Here is a 27,149-nt window from a genome sequence, read left to right on the forward strand (position 1 = left end):
CAAGTCAACTGTAGATTGAGTGGAATAATTGTTTAATTCTATCCACATTCACCAGATTTTGAGAAACAGAGCATTTGTATTTTTTGCAAATTCGATAAATAAAAATTTCATACAAAACGTCCGACAAAATTGTTTCCGCTTAGAATGTAAACAAAGCGGCGAAGTGACAGGAACATCTCATCTCATCTCATTATCTGTAGCCGCTTTATCCTTCTACAGGGTCGCAGGCAAGCTGGAGCCTATCCAAGCTGACTACGGGTGAAAGGCGGGGTACACCCTGGACAAGTCGCCAGGTCATCACAGGGCTGACACATAGACACAGACAACCATTCACACTCACATTCACACCTACGGTCAATTTAGAGTCACCAGTTAACCTAACCTGCATGTCTTTGGGGGAAACCGGAGCACCCGGAGGAAACCCATGCGGACACGGGGAGAACATGCAAACTCCACACAGAAAGGCCCTCGCCGGCCACGGGGCTCGAACCCGGACCTTCTTGCTGTGAGGCGACAGCGCTAACCACTACACCACCGTGCTGCCGTGACAGGAACAATTTGTGAAAAATATGATCGTAATAATTCTTGGAAAAACAAAAAAAGATACAGTCTTACCATCAAATACTTTTATTCCATATTTTGTTGAGCTTTTAAAATTTTTTTCAAGTAGAGTTTTTATTTCGTCCTCGGTTGGTTCAGCAACATGCACTGCCATTTTCTTCTTCTTCTTTAGGGTTTTTTGGCAGTTGGCAAACCAACTTAAAGGGGCATCATTGCCACCAACTGGGCTGGAGTGTGGAACAGGAAATATTGGGGGGGACGGATGGACTATATTATTTTAGCTATTTCTATTTCTTTTAAATACTTGATAACAAAGTGATGTATCTGACTTGAAGTGCTCCACCATTTTGTTTTTCTCTACTCATAGTATATGAGCTGATATCCTAGTAGTAGAGTAGCCAATCAGAGCACGTGATTGCTCATATCCAGTGAATGTGGATAGAATTATATATATGTGTCCTTGATAGTGTCCTTATATCTAAGAAGTGGGCGACCAATCTTTCTTATACATTTGCAAGTTCACCATAAAACAGTGCTTTGACTGTTCTCTCTTCTGTCATAGGTACAACATGATCCATCCAATACAGTCCATTTCTGATAACAAATTTCTGTAAACAAATTGTTTACAACAGGAAAATCAACAAACAAATGACCCAGTTTTGTTCCTCATGGGAAGATCTACCCAAACATCAGTCAGAATTGGAATCAGATGAAATGAGAGAGGAGATACAATTCTCGTGAGAGGCCTGGAAAATTCATTAATTTGGCCTAATTAGTAAATCGTTAGCAAAAAATTTGAGAAAACAATGACCAAGTTTTGTGCGGAGTGATGAGTTCTTTCAAACAAAACAATCGGAACGGAAATTGTGGAGAACTGACAGAGGAGATACGATTTAACTGAGTTGTGGACGACGGACGCCACGCCATGGCAACAGCTCATCGGCTTTATGGTCAGTTGAGCTAATGAACGCGATAGAGTGTTTCCATTTGTTTTTCACTGATATTATATTGACATATATAGATGTAAAGGTGAAAGCCGTTTGAAAAACAGGTAAGTTTTCCTTCACTATGACCATTTAAAACTTTAACTAGAAGAGCACTCGGTAGGGTGTATACCACCGCCAAGCCACTTATTCAGATTTGCATCAAAATCTAATCAATTGCTCCTTGGCCCATGGCTCACCTTTCCTCAAAATTTCATCAAAATCCATTTACTACTTTTTGACTTATGTTGGGAACAAACAAACAAACGAACTGAGGTGAAACTATAGCCTCCTTCAACAAAGTTGGAGATAATAAAACCTACAAAATCTAGAGGAACTAGAAAAGAGCATTTTGCTTGTCCCAACTCACTACAACACCACTTTACCATGCATAATAATTTTGCATTAATTTGTAGCACGCCTCTACATATTCATGAATAACAGAAATTAAACTTGCACCAAAAAACTGTTAATTGTTAAAAAAAAAACTTTTGCAAACTATTATCCAGTTAGCCTGTATGCTCGGGATATATGACACATAGTTGGCGGACAGTTGTAGTCAGAAGTTTACATACAGTGACATGAATGTCATCTTGGATATGAATGTCACGGTGATTTTGGGCTTTCAGTAATTTCTTTGAACTGTTTTTTTTTTCTGTGGCAGAATGATTGTACAGCATATAGCTTTAATGCAAAAAAACACACTAGAATTTGGTGCACAAGTTTTAATTTTCTTTGGGTTTTCTGAAATAAACACAGGGTCAAAATTATACATACAGCACACCTAATATTTGGGTAAAATGTCTCTTTGCAAGATTCACCTTAACCAAACATTTTTGTTTACCATGAACAAGCTTCTGGCAGAATTCTGGTTGGATATTTCATGACTTCATGGTAGAATTGGTAGAGTTCAATTAAATTTGCATTGTTTTCTTGGCATGGACTTGACTTATAAGCACGGTCCAATATATTTTCAACAGGGTTGAAATCAGGACTTGTTTTAAGCTTAATGTTAGCCTGCTTTATCCTCCACAACCAGCTCTGATGTGTGTTTGGGTTCATTGTCCTGTTGTAACTCCCAAGTCCCAAGTCGTGTTCAAGTTTCTGATGGTTTATACTGAAGAATTCTGAGGTCGTCCTCCTTCTTCATTATTCCATCCACTTTGTGCAATGAACCAGTTCCACTGGCAGCAAAACAGCCCCAGAGCATGATGATCCTACCACCACCACCAGCTGGTACAGTGTCCCTCTGTACATGGTGGTCATTGTGGCCAAACAACTCAATCTTTGTCTCATCTGACCATACAGCTTTCCTCCAGAAGGCTTTTTCTTCATCCGTGTGGTCAACTTCAAACTTTAATTAAGCTTGAAGGTGTCAATTTTGGAGCAGGAGGTTGTTTCTTGGATAGCAGTCTCTTAGTCCATGGTGATCTGAACTGTAGACAGTGATCCATCAGCTTCCAGTTCATGGCAGGGCTGTGCCATGGTGGTTCCCAGGTTGTTCCTGACCATCCAGAACAATTTCCTTTCAGCTGAGGGTGACAGTTTGGGTTTTGTTGAAGCAAAGTGACTACACCTCACAATAACTTGGATACAATTGTTTGAACCGATCTTGGAATTTGCAGTTTTTTTAGAAATGGCTCCAAGAGACATTCTGGAGTTGTGTATATCTGTGATCCTCTTTCTCAGATCTGCACTGAGCTCCTAGGACTTTCCCATTTTACTGTGTGTTGGTCAATCCAATGAGTGCTGTAAACAAACCCTTTTTATGAAGGCACAGAGAAGCTACCAGCTGTAGTCAATCATGATCATGAACAGGAAGTTAAGAGACCTCGGCCTTGGCAAGATAAGAGACATTTTGGAAGTTTTAGCACCTCTGAATTAATAATCTAAGTGAGCATATGTAAATTTTTGACCCTGTATGTATAATTTTGACCCTGTGTTGATTTCAGAAACCCCAAAGATAATTAAAACTTGTGCACCAAATTCTAGTGGGTTATTTTTTTTTGCATTAAAGGTGTATGCTGTACAATCATTCTGCCACAGAAAAAGAACAGTTCAAATAAATTACTGAAAGCCCAAATATTGCCGTGACATTCATATCCAAGATGACATTCATGTCACTGTATGTAAATTTCTGACCAGAACTGTAGATCTTTACAAAATATGATATTTTGGCATACGTTATATATTTTTAAGTGATGAATATTGGGCAGCATGTGCCAGTCAGAATATATAGTCTAATAATTCTCCACTCAGCCAGATTTGCGGACATGACGTGAGACTTGACATGAGATTTGATTATAGCCTCTGCTGACATCCACATTGATCCACGAATGCATGGAAATGACCGTACGCTCAGTTTTCCGTCATATGTTCAGGCTCGTGTGAGGAAATGAGATCGTCAGGTTGATATCTGTGGTGATGTCTCCATCATGTGGAGGTTCCGTCACTACAGGTCCAAGCATTAGTGATGAACACTAACTCCTTCAGCACAACACAAATAATGACTGAAAACCAGCACTTGTGCTTTAGAACACTTCAGAATTTATATTTATTTAGTTGGAGAAACACAAGGCACAACAATAGAAGGAAATGTTGGGACATTTTGACATTTAAATATTAATTTTAAATAACTTTAGTGTCACTAGATTCAGTGGCATGCACAGATAGACATGAGGTGGTGCTCAAGCACCTGCCCCTCTGCCCTCTGTCCAAAAAAGTGCCCTTTTGAATTTTTTTTTTTTACAGTTTACTGAGGCCAATGTCGACATGATCTTTTAGAAAAGCCGCGGCATTAAAAGCATGTGTGAAAATAATGTCCTGATGTGTGCCCCCTCCGCACACACACCGGGCCTCTGTCTCTCTTGCTCTGTCACGTGAACAAGCGTGCAGTGCATTCAATGTGAGGTTGCAGCAGCATAGCATCCTGGAAGCCACGGCCTTGTCGTAGCGCAGACAACACATCGGGCAGTCAGTCAGCTCTTCCCCTGCCCCACCAGCCAGGTAACACATGAATCGAGTGAAAATGTATTGTTTGCCCTCTAAGCCCAAGCTGTAATTATTTTGTCGTAAAGTAGCCCGTTGCATACAGAAACAACTGCACATGGCAGCCTTTGCCAGCTTATTTGCTCCCTTTCCATATGGAGAAACAAACTGAACAACATTTTAAATGTAGCCTAAACCATTGAGGCAACCCCACTCTCCATCAATTCCGACCTGTTTTTATAACATGATTAAGAATATCACGTTATGCTAGTATGCACGCCGTTATGCAAATAAAGGAGAGCTCCGTTGAGCCCATTGAGTGTGTATATTTCGTTACAAATTTTAAGATGATCTCACGGAAATCTGTGAATAAACACAGTCTTGAGACTCAAGTCAGTGACGGGAAGATCAGACTTTCAGACTTTATCAGACTTTTTAAAGATGGAACTACAGAAAAATACCCAAAACTTTGATATGATTATGAACACAAGAGGAGGGTTAAATCTCAGACTTTTATAATAAGGTGTTCCACATGCGCAAAAAAGTGCCCTTTTTCCCCCCAGAGCACTTGCCCCCCAAAATGTCTGTGCACGCCACTGACTAGATTTCTTTTTATAGATGAAAAACCTCAAACAAACAAAAACATAAAGCCGGTCATAAATTTTCCTACTGAAATTTCAGCATAATGTTTTGAAATAAAACAATAAATAAATGACAGTTAATGAATTAAAAATCAATAAAACCCCCACAATATCAATAAACAACAAAACGATAATATTACGCTGTTAAATGTATAGTTAATATCCAGAAATACATTATTATAGTCGCTGCATGATAAAATTCCATTAGTATTAAAATCACATATAAAATTAAACACCTTAGACATAGATTTTTGTGTATAACAGTTGAAACATCTTGAGGTATTGTGACAAAAATTTAATTTGTACAATTATTTTCATAAAAATAAACAAACAGTCTTTAATAATGTTAAGTTAAAGCAAACATCCAAAACAAAAAAGTCAGAATTTCACAAACTAATCGATGAGCAGTGAATCTGTACAGTATGTTCAACTGCATTTTCCTTTAATTTGACATCCATCTGAGTTAAAACTCCAGAATATTTTACATTTTATTCCATCCATTTTCTCGTGTGACTGATTTGTACGTATATTAAAATCAGATTTAGAACTGCACATGATTTCAAAATGTACAAAAATTATGATCAGGACACATTTTTAATTACAACTGCAGCTCTCTTGAAGGAATTATCATCTGAAGTAAACTAGAACAAATTAACAGGTCATTTAATAGTAAAGTAAAATAGTGAGAGTTGAATAACTTGGATTTACAGACAGAAAATTAGGTTAAACATACACTATACAGTGCGTCCAAATGTATGTGGACACCTGACCATCACACTGGTATGTGGACCTTCGGCAAACTGTTGCCGAGTTCGGGGTACAGGGCTTTCAACGAGCACATAAGGGTGCGATGGTCAGTCATATAGTGTATTTGATTTGTGTCACATGATCAGACATGTTTCACTGTTCTGACATTTAGCAGTTATTCCACGAAATCGGGTCGTACATGAGCTGATAGCTGACGAGGCGCATAGCACCGAGCCATGTACGATGAGATTGAGTGGAATCACTGTTTTATTCTATCCACATTCACTGAATTTTGAGAAACAGAGCATTTTTTTTTTCAAATTTGATAAATAAAAACTATACAAAACATCCGGCAAAATCATTTCTGCTTAGAATGCAAACAAGCCGGCGAAATGACAGGAGCAATTTGTGAAAAATGTGATGATAATAATAATAATAATAATAATAATCCTTGAACATTAAAAAAAAGAGATATGTTCTTACCATCAAATACTTTCATTGAATTTTTTGTTGCTTTTTTTGTATTTTTTTTTGGGGGGGGGGTTGCTCTTTTTCTTCTTCTTTAGGTTTTTTTTGGCAGTTAGCAAACCAACTTAAAGGTGCATTACTGCCTCCAACTGGGCTGGAGTGTGGAACAGGAGATATTGGGGAGGAAAAAAAAAAAACTTTGTTGTTTTAGCCATTTCTGTTTCTTTTAAATACTTGATAATTTTTGGGGTTTTGTTTTCAAGTAGAGTTTTTATTTCGTCCTCGGTTGGTTCAGCAACACGCTCTGCCATTTTATTTTTCTCTACTCACGGTATATGAGCTGATATCCTAGTAGTAGAGTTGCCAATCAGAGTGCACGATGGCTCATATCCAGTGAATGTGGATAGAATAAATATGTTAAACCATTTTAACATCCATCCATCCATTATCTATAACCGCTTATCCTGTACAAGGTCGCAGGCGAGCTGGAGCCTATCCCAGCTGACTACGGGTGAAAGGCGGGGTACACCCTGGACAAGTCGCCAGGTCATCACAGGGCTGACACATAGACACAGACAACCATTCACACTCACACTCACACCTACGCTCAATTTAGAGTCACCAGTTAACCTAACCTGCATGTCTTTGGACTGTAGGGGAAACCGGAGCACCCGGAGGAAACCCACGCGGACACGGGGAGAACATGCAAACTCCGCACAGAAAGGCCCTCGCCGGCCCCGGGGCTCAAACCCGGACCTTCTTGCTGTGATGTGACAGCGCTAACCACTACACCACTGTGCCCATTTTAACATGAAAATACATTATTCCTTATACAGTTACATTTGTATCTCTCTATACAATCTTTTCATTAAAAAAAATGAGAATTTACCTCTAATTATTTACATTAAGAATGACATGGTGATTTCACATGTTCTCCTCCTGTTCATGTGGGACTCCTCTGGGTTCACCAGTTTCCTCTCACAGGCCCTCAAAATCCCAAGAAACATGCTGGTCGGTGGTTTAGTGACTTGAAATTGCTTCAATTTTTTTTTTTTTTTGTGTGTGTGTGTGTGTGTGTGTGTGTGCATGCATGCATTTGCAATGGTTGTCCTGTCCAGGGGATGTGCTCGCCATGCTATCATGAATTTGAAATAAGCCTCATTAATTCAGCTTGTAATTAGATTACTAGATGTCAAAATGTCCACTTTGCTCCTGCATGATCACATCATGACACTCTGTAGACATTAATAACAAGAAATTTAGCCAATAGAACAGACGATTTCTCCATGTTACACGAACAGACATCAGTCGAGTGAAGACGCCGCGTGAGACTACAATGCAGCTCATGTTTAAATGCCGTGAATGACTTTTACCTCAAGTGATAAATGATTCAGATAGTTCAGGAAAGTCTGTAGTTTTCAGAACTTTATCTAAGAGAACAGGTTCTCTCACACCACCACAGTTCATATGTTTTGGTGATTGCCATGCAGAAACAGCATCATGTTGATATCTTTAATCTCCAAGCATTTCCTTCTGTTGAAAATGATCTGTGATTTGTCCTCCTGCATCATCTGCTCTATCGGAACAGCAGTGGAGATCACACTGAGGTATTTGTGTGCAACCATGGCCAAGTCTTTAGACTTGTTTTTCGCTGCCCAGTACTGAAGTGGACTCTGAGTTGCCGAGATGTCTCCTTCTGTAGCGTATTGCAGAACTAAATCTTCATAATCCATCTCACCTAAAGAGTTTTTATGGGAACTGATACTTGTTGTTCCACTCGCCTGTTTGCGCATTTCGTCTATGATCTGCATTTTGACTGATTCTCCTCCATGAGACTTCAGTACAATGCTTTTGAATCTTGGATCCAGCGCTGTGCTAAGAGTACACCACATATGTTGCTTGATGTTTTCAAAGTGATGTTTACACTGTTCACTGAGCTTCAAGGCTACCTTGTTTTTTTGTTGTATTAGCCTTCTCAGGTTCAACTGAAGCTTGTCATGCAGAGGTATGAGGTTGGAGATTGAAACATATCCGCGTGTCCCAGTTGCCTCTGTGACGTCTTTGACAACCGTTAGTGCCTTCTTCATATTTTCCAGCAACATCCTTTCATTTTCATTGAGCCAAAGATTATCTGCACGCTTATAATTGTTGACTTGGGAAAAGCTCGGCCACTGTTGGCAGACCTTTTTCACCATGTTAAGTGTTGCAACCCAGTCAACACAAGAAGACTGGGCCAAACAGTGACGCCATGAAGCTTCATTTTCGTGGTGGAAAAATTGAACAATTTTGCGGCATTTCTTCAGCAGATATCGCCAGTCAGTGTCATTGACAACATCTCGAAGGACTTTGTTGAGGGTGTGGCTGAAGCAAGGTATGTACATCCAGTTTGGCTTTGGATTAATCTTTTTCATTCCATCAACATTGATAACCACCACCTGAATTTTATCAGTGATCTCCCATTCTCTTGAAATTCTCCAAAGTTGCCGATGAACATTTTCTGGCGTGTGTTCGCCGAGAAGTTGAGCTGTGTCTAGTGTATAGGATTTCAGTTCCCACTTCTTATCAATGAAGTGACATGTTACTGTCAGATAGGACTCTTCTTCACTCAAGATCCATAGCTCAGCAGAGAGCACTGGGTGTGTGGCATTAATTACTGCATTCTTTACTTTTTTCTTTGTTATATCATACATATTCACAAGTTCATGTTGGATTGCAGAGGCACTTAGTACAGCATCAGTACTGGGATTTAAGACTTTCATGAAATGGTGGAATCCAGCTTCTTCAACAAGTCTTGGTGTCTGTAGATCTGTAATCATCATCTTCAGGATGTGTTTTCTCAAATAAAAATTGTCTCCTAGAGGAAAAAAACACCAAGAATGCTATATATCGCCAAATCAATTACACAGCCTGATTGATCAAATGAGCCTGATGTGTCTCTGAACACACTCTCCCAGAAAAGAAAGTACATCATTAAACCATAGATGCTAAAGAAGGCAACTGGACTTGCTTGAAATCCTTGAAGATGTTTCACCTCTCATCCAAAAGGCTTCTTCAGTTCTGTCTGACTAGTGGGGAGTTCCAGGTATTTATCCTCTCGTGGGCCAAAAGGAACCCTAAGGAGAGTCACTGAGGTCAACTGGGTCATCAAGTCATCCTGTAGGTTGTTAGGGTCACTGGGGTCGGGTATGAATGGTGTTAGTAGCCTAGAGAGTCGTTGGGGTGATCTGTGGGTCATTGGCTTTCTCTTAGTCAGACAGAACTGAAGAAGCCTTTCGGATGAGAGGTGAAATGTCTTCAAGAATTTCAAGCAAGTCCATTTTCCTTCTTTAGCACCTACAGTTTACTATGACCTGGATTCACACATGATGGCAGAGAGAGCCAACAACCTACAGATCACGCCAATGACTCTCTAGGCTGCTAACACCATTCACACCTGGCCCCAGTGACCCTAACACCTACAGGATGACTTGACGACCCAGGTGACCTCAATGACTCTCCTTAGGGCTGCTTTTGATCCACTAGAGGATAAATACCTGGAACTCCCCACTAGTCAGACAGAACTGAAGAAGCCTTTCAGATGAGAGGTGAAACGTCTTCAAGGATTTCAAGCAAGTCCAAGGTTTTAGCGGCGCCTGGCGGCGGCTTCGGGGTCTAGTCCAGACATGTTATGGTTATGTGACCGCTGAATGATTAAGGGCTACTTTATCCTTATAGTAAGCGTTTACAATAAAAAACAAAACAATCAGTTTGTGTTCAATATTCCTTGTTGTACCTAGCGTGCAAGGGATTTTCATCATGACAAACATGTGTACATTGTGAAGACACTCCCATTTCTGTTATTTTGTTGAAAAAAAAATCAATAAATCTCACTGATATCAGCCTATTACTCTTTTTTAATCTCATCGTTATGTGTAGCTGCTTTATCCTGTTCTACAGGGTCACAGGCGAGCTGGAGCCTATCCCAGCTGACTACGGGCGAAAGGCGGGGTACACCCTGGACAAGTCGCCAGGTCATCACAGAGCTCTCTTTTTTAATTTATTCATTTTTAGTTGTCTCTGGTTTTCATGTTCCATCATATTACAATTGACAGCAGGCAGAAAAAATATTTCCTTCTTCAGTCTGTGTGGGGTTTTTTTCAGTCCACTTAAAGGTAAGTCCATGTGTACTATTAAAAAAAAAATCGGGTGTTTTTACTCCAAAAATTTCTGACAACCTCTGAGATATGAAACACATGTAACCCACCTCTGAATATGCCCAAATTTCTCCACATAAATATTGATGTGACCTTTGTACTCCAGTCACTAGCTCTAAATATGTCCCTATGGAGCTATCCAGTACTGTACTCACCTATGCTTGTGGACGGCTCCTGTTTAATATCGGGCTTGTGAAACTGGATGTCATATTTTCTTCTTCTTGAACCAGGATGATGAAGTTCTCTGTTGGAACTTGCACTTTCTGTACAAAATAAGAACAACAATAATAATTCTCTTCTCAGTCCCATAGAATTTCCACACACATTTGATTAAGTATATCTAAAAATAATAAATTCTTCTCTTATGATTGGCTATGTACCCAAATCCTTTAAACTAGCAGTTATCAAACCCCTGATTAAAAAACCTGACCTTGATCCCTGTCAGCTGTCCAATTATCGGCCGATATCAAACCTCCCCTTTATCTCCAAGATCCTTGAAAAAGCTGTGGCACTGCAGTTATGCTCATATTTACATAGGAATAACATCCATGAAATGTATCAGTCAGGATTTAGACCTCATCATAGCACAGAGACAGCACTGGTTAAAGTAGTAAACGACCTACTGTTGGCGTCTGATCAGGGCTGTGTCTCGCTACTTGTGTTGCTTGACCTTAGTGCAGCATTTGATACCATTGATCATTCCATTCTTCTGGATAGACTAGAAAATGTTGTGGGAGTTAAGGGAATGGCCCTCTCCTGGCTCAGGTCTTATCTAACTGATCGTTATCAGTATGTTGATATAAATGGTGATATTTCTAGACGTACCGAGGTAAAGTTTGGTGTTCCACAAGGTTCTGTCTTGGGTCCACTGCTTTTTTCTCTATATATGTTACCTCTGGGCGATATTATTCGTAAACATTGTATTAGTTTCCACTGTTATGCTGATGACACACAGTTGTATGTCTCTGCAAAACCTGATGAGAGACACCAGCTTAATAGAATTGAGGAATGTGTTAAGGACATTAGACACTGGATGCTTATTAATTTCCTTCTGCTTAACTCTGACAAGACTGAAGTACTTGTACTAGGACCACATACAACTAGAAGTAAGTTTTCTGATTACACAGTGACTCTGGATGGCCTTTCTGTTTCTTCACGTGCAGCAGTAAAAGACCTCGGAGTGATTATTGACCCCAGTCTTTCATTCGAAACTCACATTGATAACATCACCTGGATAGCTTTCTTTCATCTCAGAAATATTGCAAAGATAAGAAATTTAATGTCATTGCATGATGCAGAAAAACTAGTCCATGTCTGGATGGCAGCATATTGCTCTGAAACGTGTTTATATCATTCAGCATTAATGATGCCATCCCAGATGTACAAGCTACCCATGTTATGTGCACTAATGCCCCCTCATGCCATCACAGATGCTGGCTTTTGAACTGTGCACTGATAACAAGCCGGATGGTCCCTCTCCTCTTTAGCCTGGAGGACGTGGTGTCCGTGATTTCTAAAAAGAATTTCTACTTTTGATTCGTCAGACCTTGGGACAGTTTTCCACTTCGCCGCAGTCCATTGTAAAAGAGCTCGGGCCCAGAGAAGGTGACGGCGTTTCTGGATATTGTTTATATCTGGTTTTAACTTGCATTTGTGGATGCAGTAATGAAGTGTTTTCACAGACGATGGTTTTCTGAAGTGTTCCTGAGCCCATTCAATGAGTTCCACTACAGACACGTGTCTGCTTTTAATGCAGTGTCTCCTGAGGGCCTGAAGATCACAGGCATCCAATGTCAGTTTTCAGCCTTGTCTCTTGCATACAGAGATTTCTCCAGATTCTCTGAATCTTTTAATGATATTATGGACCATAGATGATGTGATCCTCAAATTCTTTGCAGTTTTACATTGAGGAACGTTATTCTTAAATTGTTGCACTGTTTTCCCACTCAGTCTTTCACAGAGCGGTAAACCCCTCCCTATTTTTACTTCTGAGAGACTCCGCCTCTCTGGGATGCTCTTTTTAAACCCAGCAATGCTACTGACCTGTTGCCAATTAACCTAATTAGGTGTTTGTTTGTTTGTTTTTTAGCATTACACAACTTTTTCAGTCTTTTGTTGTCCCTGTCCCAACTTTTCTGAAATGTGTTGCAGACATCAAATTCAAAATGAGTATAGATGTAAAAAAAACAACAACCCAATAACAATTTCTCAGTTTCACCATTTGATGTGTTGTTTTTGTACTATTTTCAATGAAATATAGGATTTCCATGATTTGCAAATCTTCATATTCTGTTTTTATTTATATTTTACACAGCATCCCAACTTGTTTCGAATTGGGGTTGTAGATCATTTCGGCTAGACATTTTGCAAATTCTCACCTAAGCACATATTTGGCTGTTGTTTAATCTCTTCGTTGTATGGTAGGTCGCCATGTTCTCTTCTTCTCAAACCATGATGATGGAATTGTCTACTGGAGCTCCCACTTTCTGTTCAAAACAATTTCCACAAACTCTGTTCATAAATAATACTGTTGGTCAAAGTTCTCTTTATATGATGACTTGAATTGGCTATTATAGGACATACTGGTAATATGCTGGATATTGAGACCTAGGAATGATATTATAGCTGATATTTCTGTGTCAGTAATGGCACTATGAGTTGAAACTCTAACCCAACTATAAACATGGCTTCCCAAGACTACAACGCCCAAAGTTCACAGTGCCCCCTGTCTCCCTCTTATTAAGTTCAGCTGACTGTTGTTAACTGTTAATCAGCAGTGCTACTTAAGCCTCTCCCTCACACACCTTCAGTGCGAAGTATTGTTCTGTGTTTACCCAGTCATACCGAGCCTTCCTGTCTGTCTATCTATCTATCTGTCTGTCTGCCTCTAGTTTCCTGAACCTTTACTATGTTTACCTGTTTAACTCTTTAGTCTGCTCTCTACTATTCTGTTTGCTGATCGACTGACCCCTGCATGCTAGGGTTAGGAGTATGCTGATAAACATATCAATACGGAATTTTCACCAGGTGACAGAGTAGGGGTGTTCACATATGACCTAAGGGAACCCAATTCATGCAAGAAACTTCAGGCACGCTACATCAGCCCATACAGGGTGCTACGTCACATCAACGAGGTCTTCTACAGACTAGAGCTCCCACTGTACAGTTGCATTGCCCCTACATTCCATGCATGTCTGAAACCCGCCATTCAAAGTTCACTTGCTGAGAATGCTCTCATCCAGGAACACCAACATCTGAGTCTTGAGGGAGAACCCATCTACCAGGTAAACAGAATCCTTGATTCCAGAAGGAGAAGAGGACAGTTGGAATACCTGATAGAGCGGGAAGGCTAGGACCAGAGGAACGTAGCTGGGTAGAAGCTAAGAACATTTTAGACCCCCTGTTGACACAGGAATTCCACACCCAGCACCCTGAAAAACTTGCACCAAGGGGGAGAGGACGTCCCAAGAAGAGTATAGCTCCCAGAGGGAGCTCCTCGGCGGGGGGTGTTCTGTCAGTAATGGCATTGTGAGTCAAAACTCTAACCAAACTACAAACATGGCTTCCCAAGACTACAATGCCCAAAGTTCACAGCACCCCCTGTCTCCCGCTTATTAAGTTCAGCTGACTGTTGTTAACTGTTAATCAGCAGTGCTACTTAAGCCTCTCCCTCACACACCTTCAGTGCGAAGTATTGTTCTGTTGTTACCCAGTCATACTGAGTCCTGCCTGCCTCTAGTTTCCTGAACCTTTGCTACGTTTACCCATTTAACTTTTTAGTCTGCTCTCTACTATTCTGTTTGCTGATTGACCGACTCCTGCATGCTTTCTGACTATGAGTTTGCTTACTGATTTGACTATGCTTCCTGTTTGCATCCTCGCTCTCCCCTGCACTTACATCCATGAGTGCCTGATTTCTGACACTGTGACTTTAAAATATTGAGTCATTAAAAAAAAATTATATATTTTACACACACTATAAACACAATTTAATTCTCATCTCATTATCTCTAGCCGCTTTATCCTTCTACAGGGTCGCAGGCAAGCTGGAGCCTATCCCAGCTGACTACGGGCGAAAGGCGGGGTACACCCTGGACAAGTCGCCAGGTCATCACAGGGCTGACACATAGACACAGACAACCATTCACACTCACATTCACACCTACGCTCAATTTAGAGTCACCAGTTAACCTAACCTGCATGTCTTTGGACTGTGGGGGAAACCGGAGCACCCGGAGGAAACCCACGCGGACACGGGGAGAACATGCAAACTCCACACAGAAAGGCCCTCGCCGGCCCCGGGGCTCGAACCCAGGACCTTCTTGCTGTGAGGCGACAGCGCTAACCACTACACCACCGTGCCGCCCCCACAATTTAATTGAATGGTGCAATTTATCATTAAAATATTTCAACTGTGTCTGTAAGTGTTAAGCACAATGTTTATAAATTTGTTGCATTAAAGTATCTCTTAAAAAAAGGAAAGAAAAGAAAAAAAAGAAAATAATTTCAATATGATCCCAGTTATCTTTTGGAGGCAATGTGTTACCTGCTTCGGTGAAGGTCCTGAATTTGTACACACGTTTAAAGGGCAGATGTTGGTTGCTGTAAGGATGATGCCTCCTCCCTGTTTGGAAATGAGTTGGCTGTCTTTGTGCTGGAAAGTGAACAAGATAATTTAAAAGTCCACCTATTATGGTATCTGATTATAGGTCAAAATTTTGAAAGAACATGAAGTTGATCAAATATTTCGTTTGGGAAACTTTTTTTTAAAAATCTTAGTATACTATATAACCTCCAGGTACAAAGGTTGAGTCAAGTTAAAAAAAAAAACACAAAAAAAACAAAACAAAAGCAAACTTTTCCATAGTTTACTGCATACAGATGTCAGAAAAGTGCATCGTTTTTCTACAAATTTAATTCCTTTCATTCATTCAGAACTCCAGTGTTTATCCAAAAAATATATGTTGTACTTTTATGGAGTAAATCTGACCCTTACAGAAATTTGTTACATGAAATTTACCAAATCAACTTGATCACTACATGGGTCATTCCAGGCATTTGGTGCCATTTGAATCCCTGTGACAGAATAGGGCATATTTTGTATAAAAATAGGCTCATCCTTATTTCTAAAAGTTTGTCTTACCTCCTCTACCATTAAAAAACAATGATATGTACCCATGAAAGAAGGGAGGGAGGGAGGGATGCAAATCAGTTACCTTTCTTTAATGAAATGTCAAGCCAAGTTTATTTGTATAGTGCTTTTAACAACAGACATTGTTACAAAGCAGCTTTCCAGAAAATTAAAGACTTTAAACATGAGCTAATTTTATCCCTAATAAATTTATTTATCCCTTATGAGCAAGCCTGTGGCGACGGTGGTGTGGCAGCGGGGGCGTGGACAAGCAGCAGTCTGTGAATGGAGAGCGGGGTCGGGGAAGGTAAGTTGCTAAGTCATTCCACCTGCTGTCAATTAATGTGTGTGTGTGTGTGTGTGTGTTTGTTTGTTTGTTACAGGGATGGAGCATACAGTGGTGCTTGAAAGTTTGTGAACCCTTTAGAATTTTCTATATTTCTGCATAAATATGACCTAAAACATCATTAGATTTTCACACAAGGCCTAAAAGTAGATAAAGAGAACCCAGTTAAACAAATGAGACAAAAATATTATACTTGGTCATTTATTTATTGAGGAAAATGATCCAATATTACATATCTGTGAGTGGCAAAAGTATGTGAACCTTTGCTTTCAGTATCTGGTGTGACCCCCTTGTACAGCAATAACTGCAACTAAACGTCTCCGGTAACTGTTGATCAGTCCTGCACACCGGCTTGGAGGAATTTTAGCCCATTCCTCCATACAGAACAGCTTCAACTCTGGGATGTTGGTGGGTTTCCTCACATGAACTGCTCGCTTCAGGTCTTTCCACAACATTTCCTTTGGATTAAGGTCAGGACTTTGACTTGGCCATTCCAAAACATTACCTTTATTCTTCTTTAACCATTTTTGGTAGAATGACTTGTGTGCTTAGGATCGTTGTCTTGCTGCATGACCCACCTTTTCTTGAGATTCAGTTCATGGACAGATGTCCTGACATTTTCCTTTAGAATTTGCTGGTATAATTCAGAATTCATTGTTCCATCAGTGAAGGCAAGTCGTCCTGGCCCAGATGCAGCAAAACAGGCCCAAACCATGATACTACCACCACCATGTTTCACAGATGGGATAAGGTTCTTATGCTGGAATGCAGTGTTTTCCTTTCTCCAAACATAACACTCCTCATTTAAACCAAAAAGTTCTAGTTTGGTCTCATCCATCCACAAAACATTTTTTCTAATAGCCTTCTGGCTTGTCCATGTGATCTTTAGCAAACCAGATGAGCAGCAATGTTCTTTTTGGAGAGCACTGGATTTCTCCTTGCAACCCTGCCATGCACACCATTGTTGTTCAGTGTCCTCCTGATGGTGGACTCATGAACATTAACATTAGCCAATGTGAGAGAGGCCTTCAGTTGCTTAGAAGTTACCGTGCGGTCCTTTGTGACATTGCCAACTATTACACGCCTTGCTCTTGGAGTGATCTTTGTTGGTCGCCCACTCCTGGGGAGGGTAACAATGGTCTTGAATTTCCTCCATTTGTACACAATCTGTCTGACTGTGGATTGGTGGAGTCCAAACTCTTTAGAGATGGTTTTGTAACCTTTTCCAGCCTGATGAGCAGCAACAACGCTTTTTCTGAGGTCCTCAGAAATCTCTTTTGTTCGTGCCATGATACACTTCCACAAACATGTGTTGTGAAGATCAGACTTTGATAGATCTCTGTTCTTTAAATAAAACAAGGATGTCCACTCACACCTGATTGTCATCCCATTGATTGAAAACACCTGACTCGAATTTCACCTTCAAATTAACTGCTAATCCTAGAGGTTCACATACTTTTGCCACTCACAGATATGTAATATTGGATCATTTTTCTCAATAAATAAATGACCAAGTATAATATTTTTAGCTCATTTGTTTAACTGGGTTCTCTTTATCTACTTTTAGGACTTGTGTGAAAATCTGATGATGTTTTGGGTCATATTTATGCAGAAATATAGAAAATTCTAAAGGGTTCACAAACTTTCAAGCGCCACTGTAAAAGGACAGAGAGAGAGCAGAGAAAAGGAGCTCTTTCCCCAACCACAACGCATGTGTGAGTGAGTGAGAGAGCAAGCAAGCTGAAAAGCTAAAAAGCTAAATAAAGTGATTTGTGTAATCATCAACTCTCGCCTGCTGTGCTTCTGTGCTCCACCCACATCAGCAAGTGTTACAGTGGTGCTGAAACCCGGGAGCACAGAAGGGAACCACCCCATGGAGTCCTTGCCATTCGAAGAGCTCATCCTTGCCCTCGCTACCACCCAGCAGAACCAGCATCAAGCGCTGATCACCCTCTGAAAGGAGCAGGAGCAACGCTTCAAAGCCTTGATACTGGCCCAGCAGGAAGATCGCCAGGCGTTCTGGCACCTGCTCATGTCAGCAGGGGTGTTGATCACCGCTGCCGCCACCCTCACGAAGATGGGACCGCAGGACGGTCCAGAAGCATTCCTCGCTCTCTTTGAGCAAGCAGCCGAGGCATGGGGTGGCCGCTGGAGCAGCACGCAGCGCACCTTCTCCCGCTCCTGACTGGCGAGGTGCAGCTTGCAGCGCAGCAGCTCCCTGCTGACAGCCTGCTGGTCTACGCGGACCTAAGGAAAGCTATCCTGCAGTGGCTCAGCCGCTTCCCGGAGCAACATCGCCAGCGCTTCCAGACGCTGGCATTGGAGGAGGAGGTCGGACGTTTGCATTCGGCCAGCAAATCCGGGACGCCTGCTGGCGGTGGCTGAGGGCGGAAGACCGCGACGCCAATGAGATCATTGATCTGATGGCACTGGAGCAATTTGTCTCTCGACTTCTGGAAGGAATGGCGGAATGGGTCCAGTGTCATCACCCAGCATCGCTGGAGCGAGCCATTGAGCTGGCGGAGGACCATCTGGAGGCGGCTCCAATGGCAGGAAGACGAGGCGTCTCCCCTCGCTTCTCTTCTCTCTCCCTCTTTTCTCCCCCTGTCTCTTGTCCCCCTCTCCACCCCGTTCCCCTGCCACGGAGGTGGCGGCTGGCTCCTCCCCAGCCGGCCCATCGCACCTGTGTTCTCCCCTCTCCTCCCTGTGTCTGTGTTGTCTCCTCCTCAGGTGAGTGACACCCATAACACCAGTGCAGAGGGAAAGCCTGGGCCGGTGTGCTGGCGCGGCGGGGAATCGGAGCATCTCCAGGGTCAGAGCTCCACAAGGGAGATGGGTGCTGTAATCCGGATCCCCGATGCGTCAGGAACTGCCCCCAATAGGGCCGGAACATATTGCATACCAGTGAGTATTCAAGGGGCTACATATCATGCTTTGGTGGATTCCGGTTGTAATCAGACCTCAATTCACCAACGCTTGGTGAAAGGTGAGGCACTGGGGGGGGAGCACAAGCAGTGAAAGTGTTGTGTGTGCATGGGGATGTTCACCATTACTCTCTACTGTCTGTCCAAATTCTATTCCGGGGCCAAATGCATAGAATAAAGGCGGCGGTTAGTCCCCGTCTCACCCACTCGTTGATTTTGGGTACTGATTGGCCGGGATTTAAAAAACTAATGGAATATTTAACACATAGTTGGTCCTGCACTAGTAGGTCATGGGAAGATCCCAGTGTGGCATTGACTGTAGAAGCTGTCACAGAACCATTTACGTCAACACCGCATCAGAGTGAGGAACAGCCCGCTCCTCCTCCCTCTTTCGGGGATTCCCTTGGGGATTTCCCATTAGAGCAGTCACGGGACGAGACTTTGTGGCATGTGTTTGACCAAGTGAGAGTAATTGATGGTCAAACTTTTCAGCCAAGCACAGCACCTACCTTCCCCTATTTTGCCATTATTAAAGATAGATTGTACCGAATGACGCAGGACACTCAAACTAAGGAACGAATAACCCAGTTGTTAATCCCAAAGAGACGTAGGGAACTCGTATTCCATGCGGCTCACTTTAATCCCATGGCTGGACACTTGGGGCAAGATAAAACACTAGCCTGAATAATGGCCTGGTTCTATTGGCCAGGAATTTGCGGGGATGTCCGTCAGTGGTGTGCGGCATGCCAGGAATGCCAATTAAAGTAAATCCAGTGGCCACTCCAAAAGCGCCTTTGCACCCTCTTCCTCTAATCGAGACCCCGTTTGAGCGAATTGGGATGGATCTTGTTGGGCCATTAGATTGGTCAGCACAGGGATATCGCTTTATTTTAGTTCTAGTGGACTATGCAATGCGATATCCGGAAGCAGTGCCTCTCCACAATATCTCAGCACGCAGTATTGCAGAAGCGCTCTTCCACTTTATCTCCTGGGTCAGGATTTCAAAAGAAATCCTGACAGACCAAGGCACTACATTTACAGTGGTGCTTGAAAGTTTGTGAACCCTTTAGAATTTTCTATATTTCTGCATAAATATGACCTAAAACATCATTAGATTTTCACACAAGGCCTAAAAGTAGATAAAGAGAACCCAGTTAAACAAATGAGACAAAAATATTATACTTGGTCATTTATTTATTGAGGAAAATGATCCAATATTACATATCTGTGAGTGGCAAAAGTATGTGAACCTTTGCTTTCAGTATCTGGTGTGACCCCCTTGTACAGCAATAACTGCAACTAAACGTCTCCGGTAACTGTTGATCAGTCCTGCACACCGGCTTGGAGGAATTTTAGCCCATTCCTCCATACAGAACAGCTTCAACTCTGGGATGTTGGTGGGTTTCCTCACATGAACTGCTCGCTTCAGGTCTTTCCACAACATTTCCTTTGGATTAAGGTCAGGACTTTGACTTGGCCATTCCAAAACATTACCTTTATTCTTCTTTAACCATTTTTGGTAGAATGACTTGTGTGCTTAGGATCGTTGTCTTGCTGCATGACCCACCTTTTCTTGAGATTCAGTTCATGGACAGATGTCCTGACATTTTCCTTTAGAATTTGCTGGTATAATTCAGAATTCATTGTTCCATCAGTGAAGGCAAGTCGTCCTGGCCCAGATGCAGCAAAACAGGCCCAAACCATGATACTACCACCACCATGTTTCACAGATGGGATAAGGTTCTTATGCTGGAATGCAGTGTTTTCCTTTCTCCAAACATAACACTCCTCATTTAAACCAAAAAGTTCTAGTTTGGTCTCATCCATCCACAAAACATTTTTTCTAATAGCCTTCTGGCTTGTCCATGTGATCTTTAGCAAACCAGATGAGCAGCAATGTTCTTTTTGGAGAGCACTGGATTTCTCCTTGCAACCCTGCCATGCACACCATTGTTGTTCAGTGTCCTCCTGATGGTGGACTCATGAACATTAACATTAGCCAATGTGAGAGAGGCCTTCAGTTGCTTAGAAGTTACCGTGCGGTCCTTTGTGACATTGCCAACTATTACACGCCTTGCTCTTGGAGTGATCTTTGTTGGTCGCCCACTCCTGGGGAGGGTAACAATGGTCTTGAATTTCCTCCATTTGTACACAATCTGTCTGACTGTGGATTGGTGGAGTCCAAACTCTTTAGAGATGGTTTTGTAACCTTTTCCAGCCTGATGAGCAGCAACAACGCTTTTTCTGAGGTCCTCAGAAATCTCTTTTGTTCGTGCCATGATACACTTCCACAAACATGTGTTGTGAAGATCAGACTTTGATAGATCTCTGTTCTTTAAATAAAACAAGGATGTCCACTCACACCTGATTGTCATCCCATTGATTGAAAACACCTGACTCGAATTTCACCTTCAAATTAACTGCTAATCCTAGAGGTTCACATACTTTTGCCACTCACAGATATGTAATATTGGATCATTTTTCTCAATAAATAAATGACCAAGTATAATATTTTTAGCTCATTTGTTTAACTGGGTTCTCTTTATCTACTTTTAGGACTTGTGTGAAAATCTGATGATGTTTTGGGTCATATTTATGCAGAAATATAGAAAATTCTAAAGGGTTCACAAACTTTCAAGCGCCACTGTATGTCATGCACACTGCACAAGCTGTATGGGTTACTGGGGATTAAGTCTATCCGCACCAGTGTCTATCACCCACAAATGGATGGTTTAGTAGAGCGATTTAACCAAACACTCAAAAACATAATCCGTAAATTCGTAAGTGAAGATGCGCATAATTGGGATAAGTGGCTTGAGCCCCTGTTATTTGCAATACGAGAGGTCCTGCAAGCCTCCACGGGGTTTTCTCCCTTTGAATTATTATATGGGTGTAAGCCGTGTGGCATTCTGGACGTGCTACAGGAAAATTGGGAGGAGGGACCTTCACAGAGTAAAAATGAAATCCAGTATGTTCTTGACTAGGGCTGCACGATATCAGAAAAATATGCGATATTCGATAACATGACTGAATATCTCGATATCGATATGTATCACAATAATTAAATATATAATGTTTTTCTTACCTCTACTCACTGTTCTGCCCTGTATCTAGCATTTAAAAAAAACACCCAATGCATTGCTTCCATTCCAACATTATTTTTTATTGGAAAAACATGGCTACACCTGCAATGGTGTCCATCAATCATCTTTAAATCTCTTAATTTTTGTGAGTGCAGCAGAAAATGTCTTAAGTTGAAGTAAACAAAAAACTGAAAACTACATTACATTAACATAAAGCATTCAAAAAGGCAATTTCAGCGGCTCCCAGGAGATGAAGGTGAGCGACACAGATTCACCATAAACTCAAACACAATCTGTTAATAACACATGTGGGTGAGAGAGCAGTGGTGTGTGTGTGTGTGTGTGTGTGAGAGAGAGAGAGAGAGAGAGAGAGAGAGAGGTAGTGTGTGTGAGTGAGCGAGTGGTAGTGTGTGAGTGAGCGAGCGGTAGTGTGTGTGTGTGTGTGTGTGTGTGTGTGTGAGAGAGAGTGAGAGTGAGAGTGAGAGCGGTAGTGTGTGTGAGTGAGCGAGTGGTAGTGTGTGAGTGAGCGAGTGGTTGTGTGTGTGTGTGTGTGTGTGTGTGAGAGTGAGAGTGAGAGCGGTAGTGTGTGTGAGTGAGCGAGTGGTAGTGTGTGAGTGAGCGAGCGGTAGTGTGTGTGTGTGTGTGTGTGTGTGTGTGTGTGTGAGAGAGAGAGCGCGGTTTTATGTTTTTATGCTTCTGTACAGCAGTGTTTGTCCCAGTGAGCCGCCCCACCACTGTTTTACAGGTACATGTCTTGCAAAGTACCTGAGTTTGCAGTACATCACCCCTCCTGAATCCAAAGTACTTCCAAATAGCAGACATGCATTTTTTTTTTTTTGGAAACCAGTTCCTCCTCACACAAGTTTGTCTCACCACACTTGCTCCCGCCTTCCGCTATCACCACGAGGCTTTTACTTGTTTTGCAATGGGGGCGAAGTTATCCCGCGGCGCTTGTTGACATTCAAATGTGATTGGACGGCACAGAAAAATGTGCCTTTTATCGAAATTTAAGTAATTTTTGCGGTATGTGTATCGCAAACTATGATATCGCGATATCGATACTTTTTCGATATATTGTGCAGCCCTATTCTTGACCTACGCGCAAAACTCCACACTCTCACACACCTAACCCAGGAGAACTTGCAGCAGGCACAAGAACGTCAAAGCTGGCTGTATGGCAGGGGCACACGCCTTAGAGAGTTCACACCGGGAGACAAAATGCTTGTATTATTTCCCACGTCGAGTTCTAAATTAGTTGCCAAGTGGCAAGGGGCCTTTGAGTTCACACGGCGAGTCGGGGACGTCGACTATGAAGTGAAGCAAATGGATAGGGATGGGGCACTGCAAATCTACCACCTCAAACTTTTAAAACACTGGAATGAGGGGGTCCCCGTGGTGTTGGCGTCGGTAGTCCCAGAGAAGGCGGAGCTGGGGCTGGAGATAAAAAAGATAACATCTTGGACCACTCCAGTCCCTTGTGGAGACCACCTCTCACCAGCCCAACTCACAGAGGTAGCCAAGTTGCAGAAGGAATTTTCTGACGTGTTCTCGCCCCTTTCTGGTCATACCCACCTCATAGAACACCACATCGAAACGACCCCGGGGGTGGTAGTGCATAGCCACTCTTACCGATTGCCCGAACACAAGAAAAAGGTGGTTCGGGATGAACTCAAGGCCATGCTTGAAATGGGTATAATCGAGGAGTCCCACAGTGACTGGAGCAGCCCAGTGGTCCTGGTTCCCAAGACCGACATGTCGGTCTGGATCTGTGTGGACTATAGAAAGATCAATGCGGTGTCTAAATTTGACGCATACTCAATGCCTCGCATTGATGAGTTGCTTGATCGGTTAGGCGCTGCTTGCTTTTATTCGACACTGGATCTAACAAAGGGATATTGGCAGATCCCCTTGACTCCTCTATCCCGAGAGAAAACGGCCTTTTCCACACTGTTTCGATTACACCAATTTGTCATGCTCCCTTTTGGGTTGTTTGGGGCACCCGCTACATTCCAGCGGCTTATGGACAGGATCCTCTGCCCTCATGCTGCCTACATGGCCACCTATCTAGACAACATCATAATTTACAGTAATGATTGGCCGCAGCACTTGGAACACCTGAGGGCCGTTCTAAAGTCACTGAGGTAAGCGGGCCTCACAGCTAACCCAAAAAAGTGTGTGATTGGGCGGGTGGAAGTACGGTATCTGGGGTTCCACTTGGGCCATGGGCAGGTGCGTCCCCAAATTAACAAGACTGCAGCGATTGTGGCCTGCCCAAGGCCCAAGACTAAAAAGGAGGTGAGACGGTTCTTGGGGCTGGCTGGCTATTATCGTAGGTTTCTACCTAATTATTCGGACGTCTCCAGCCCGCTAACCGATCTCACTAAAAAGGGGGCTCCAGATCCGGTCCAGTGGACAGAGCAGTGCCAACAGACCTTCTCTGAGGTAAAAGCTGCACTGTGTGGGGGGCCACTTTTACACTCCCCTGACTTCTATCTCCACTTTATTTTGCAGACTGATGCATCGGACAGAGGGCTGGGGGCTGTTTTGTCCCAGGAGGTGGAGGGCGAGGAGCGCCCCATTCTGTACATCAGCCGGAAACTGTCGATGTGCAAAAGCAGGTACAGCACAATCGAGAAGGAGTGTCTCACCATCAAGTGGGTGGTCCTCGCCCTCCGATACTACCTGCTGGGGCACCCTTTCACTCTCTGTTCGGACCATGCGCCCCTCCAGTGGCTCCACTGCATGAAGGATGCCAATCCGCGGATCACCCGTTGGTATCTCGCCCTCCAGCCATTTCAGTTCGAGGTGATCCACAGGCCGGGGGCGCAGATGGTGGTAGCAGACTTCCTGTCCCGTCGGGGGGAGGAGTCAGCTTCATGCCAGATGGCTCTCCGGCCTGAGTTGGGCAGTGGGGGTATGTGGCAGCGGGGGCGTGGCCAAGCAGCAGTCTGTGAATGGAGGGTGGGGTCGGGGAAGGTAAGTGGCTAAGTCATTCCTCCTGCTGTCAATTTATGTGTGTGTGTGTGTTTGTTACAGGGATGGAGCATAAAAGGAGAGAGAGAGCAGAGAAAAGGAGCTCTCTCCCCAACCACAACGCATGTGTGAGTGAGCAAGCAAGCTGAAAAGCTAAAAAGCTAAGTAAAGTGATTTGTGTAATCATCAACTCTCGCCTGCCGTGCTTCTGTGCTCCACCCACATCAGGAAGTGTTAAAGGTGGCAGGGGAAAAATTCCCTCAGACGACACGAGGAAGAAACCTTGAGAGGAACCAGACTCAAAAGGGAGCCCATCCTCGTTTGGCCCATCCTCGTAAAGTGATTTGTCTAATCATCAACTCTCGCCTGCCGTGCTTCTGTGCTCCACCCACATCAGGAAGTGTTACAGGTGGCAGGGGAAAAATTCCCTCAGATGACACGAGGAAGAAACCTTGAGAGGAACCAGACTCAAAAGGGAGCCCATCCTCGTTTGGGTGATAATAGATAGCAGGATTATAAATAACTCACTTCTGTAACTGTGTCCTATATAGTCAAAAAGTATAATTGTGTAACCAGGAAATTCATTATAGTTTTAACATGAAGTCTGTTTTGTTGAAGTTATAAACTGTTCATTGATGGAAACTTGAGTGTAAAACTGTTCATGACAACTGCAGTCCTAAAGTTAGCAAGTCAACTGTAGTCCTCAGACATAAATGTATTACTGTAAGTGTTTAGAGCGTCTTCCAAGTGCGACTTTAGACTGTCCATACGGGGCCGTCCTCCACAGGAGCACTGAGATGAGACTCCAGCCAGAAGGAGCAGAAGCCAGTGGTACTCAGTGGGGTCAGCACCACTGGTGTCTTGGGATCGATATGTAATTCAAAAGAGATGGACAGAAATGTATTGTTCATGTGTGATGCCCCCTGTTATATCCTGTCCGCCCTGTTTCTCCTCTGTCCACTCTGTTACTGGTGCGTGTGTGTGTGTGTGTGTTTAATATTAATAAAGTAAAAAAATAAATATTATGCATTTCTTTGTGGCTACTTGCAGGGAATGAATTTGCAAAATGAACTAATTTAAAAATGTAACAAAATTCCATTGAAATACCTTTTCATTCAAAAAATGTTGAAATTACATTGTGCCTTCAAAAAAAAAAATGTTGTTTTTCACACAAGGCTTGTTTATTTCAAGCACTTCCTTGAAATAAATTTGCAGGGTAAAGTGAAGGACATTTTTGCTCTTAGAACATGTAAATACTACAATAACTCTTCATTCAAAACATTTATTAATAGAGATGAGAATGTCCCGGAACAGGAGATTTGACCAACGTCATGTACAAAGAATTTGGTCAAAATTATTGAAGCATAATATCCTAAGCTGGACAAATACATTTTTCTTATAGTTAAACAAGCCCTCTTTCAGATGAAATGATAAAATCTTGGAATATTTTCCTTTTTTTATTGAAATTTACCACACTGAAATGGCACTAAATAGTAGGAATGACCCTCATCATGCATTTTACACTCTTTTAGTCCACAATGTTCCAAAAGAAAAGAATAAATACTCCAAACTCACCAGAATGACCTCTCCTCTTATCCATGTTCCACAAAACCTTTTGTGCCTTTTAGTTATTTCCAAGCTTTGCAGTCTCTATTCAAGAACACGACTCTACTCTGTGTGAGTATTCCGTGTTTTTATTTTCGGTGACACAGTTTCTGATTTCTGTCAATACAGATGTGTTTGGTTGACGTACTGGCTACAACACCTCTGTGTATCTTGGTTGGATTGGTTGTGCAGCTCATGTTTCAGTTTCATTTTTGCTGAAACTTAAGTCTCAACTTCTCTTTAGGCATGCGCCTTCTATCGATGTGCCTGGGGCAAGGCAAGGCAAGGCAAGTTTATCTATATAGCGCATTTCATACACAGTGGCAGTTCAGTGTGCTTTACAGAGGTAAAAGCAAAACAGTAAACAATAGAAAATAAAATTACATAAAATAAAGGGGGAAGAAGAGAGAAAAAAATAAGAAGAATTAAACAATAGTAGAAATAAAATAATAAAATGAAGTAAAAGTTCAGTAAAAAACAGCAGAATAAAATAGAATAAAAGTTAA

General features: G+C 42.3%; 1 protein-coding gene across 2 annotated transcripts; it reads right to left on the reverse strand.

Annotated features, from left to right (window-relative positions):
• Nucleotides 1-5,466: 5,466 nt before the first annotated feature.
• Nucleotides 5,467-26,808, reverse strand: si:ch211-152f22.4 (E3 SUMO-protein ligase ZBED1). Of its 2 annotated transcripts, XM_060939085.1 has the most exons (5): nt 26,614-26,808; nt 15,128-15,235; nt 12,960-13,067; nt 10,737-10,844; nt 5,467-9,242 (listed from the first exon to the last, which is right to left on the reverse strand). In XM_060939085.1, the coding sequence occupies exons 1-5, from the start codon at nt 26,636-26,638 to the stop codon at nt 7,852-7,854; spliced, it is 1,740 nt and encodes a 579-aa protein (XP_060795068.1). In that variant the 5' UTR covers nt 26,639-26,808; the 3' UTR covers nt 5,467-7,851. The 2 variants fall into 2 exon arrangements, with proteins under 2 accessions (XP_060795068.1, XP_060795069.1); XM_060939086.1 differs by lacking the exon at nt 12,960-13,067.
• Between the last annotated feature and the right edge of the window lie 341 nt (nt 26,809-27,149).

The sequence above is a fragment of the Neoarius graeffei genome, chromosome 14 (genome assembly GCF_027579695.1).
Source record: "Neoarius graeffei isolate fNeoGra1 chromosome 14, fNeoGra1.pri, whole genome shotgun sequence".
In the NCBI taxonomy this organism is placed as follows: Eukaryota; Metazoa; Chordata; class Actinopteri; order Siluriformes; family Ariidae; genus Neoarius; species Neoarius graeffei.

What these genes read in the sequence shown, in the direction of transcription:
- si:ch211-152f22.4 (XM_060939085.1), bottom strand. Translation starts at nt 26,638, where the DNA reads ATGGATAAGAGGAGAGGTCATTCTG. An exon ending in CAGGACCTTCACCGAAGCAG is followed by an intron (nt 13,068 to 15,127) that starts GTAACACATTGC and finishes TGTTTTGAACAG; the next exon opens with AAAGTGGGAGCTCCAGTAGA. An exon ending in ACAGCCAAATATGTGCTTAG is followed by an intron (nt 10,845 to 12,959) that starts GTGAGAATTTGC and finishes TATTTTGTACAG; the next exon opens with AAAGTGCAAGTTCCAACAGA.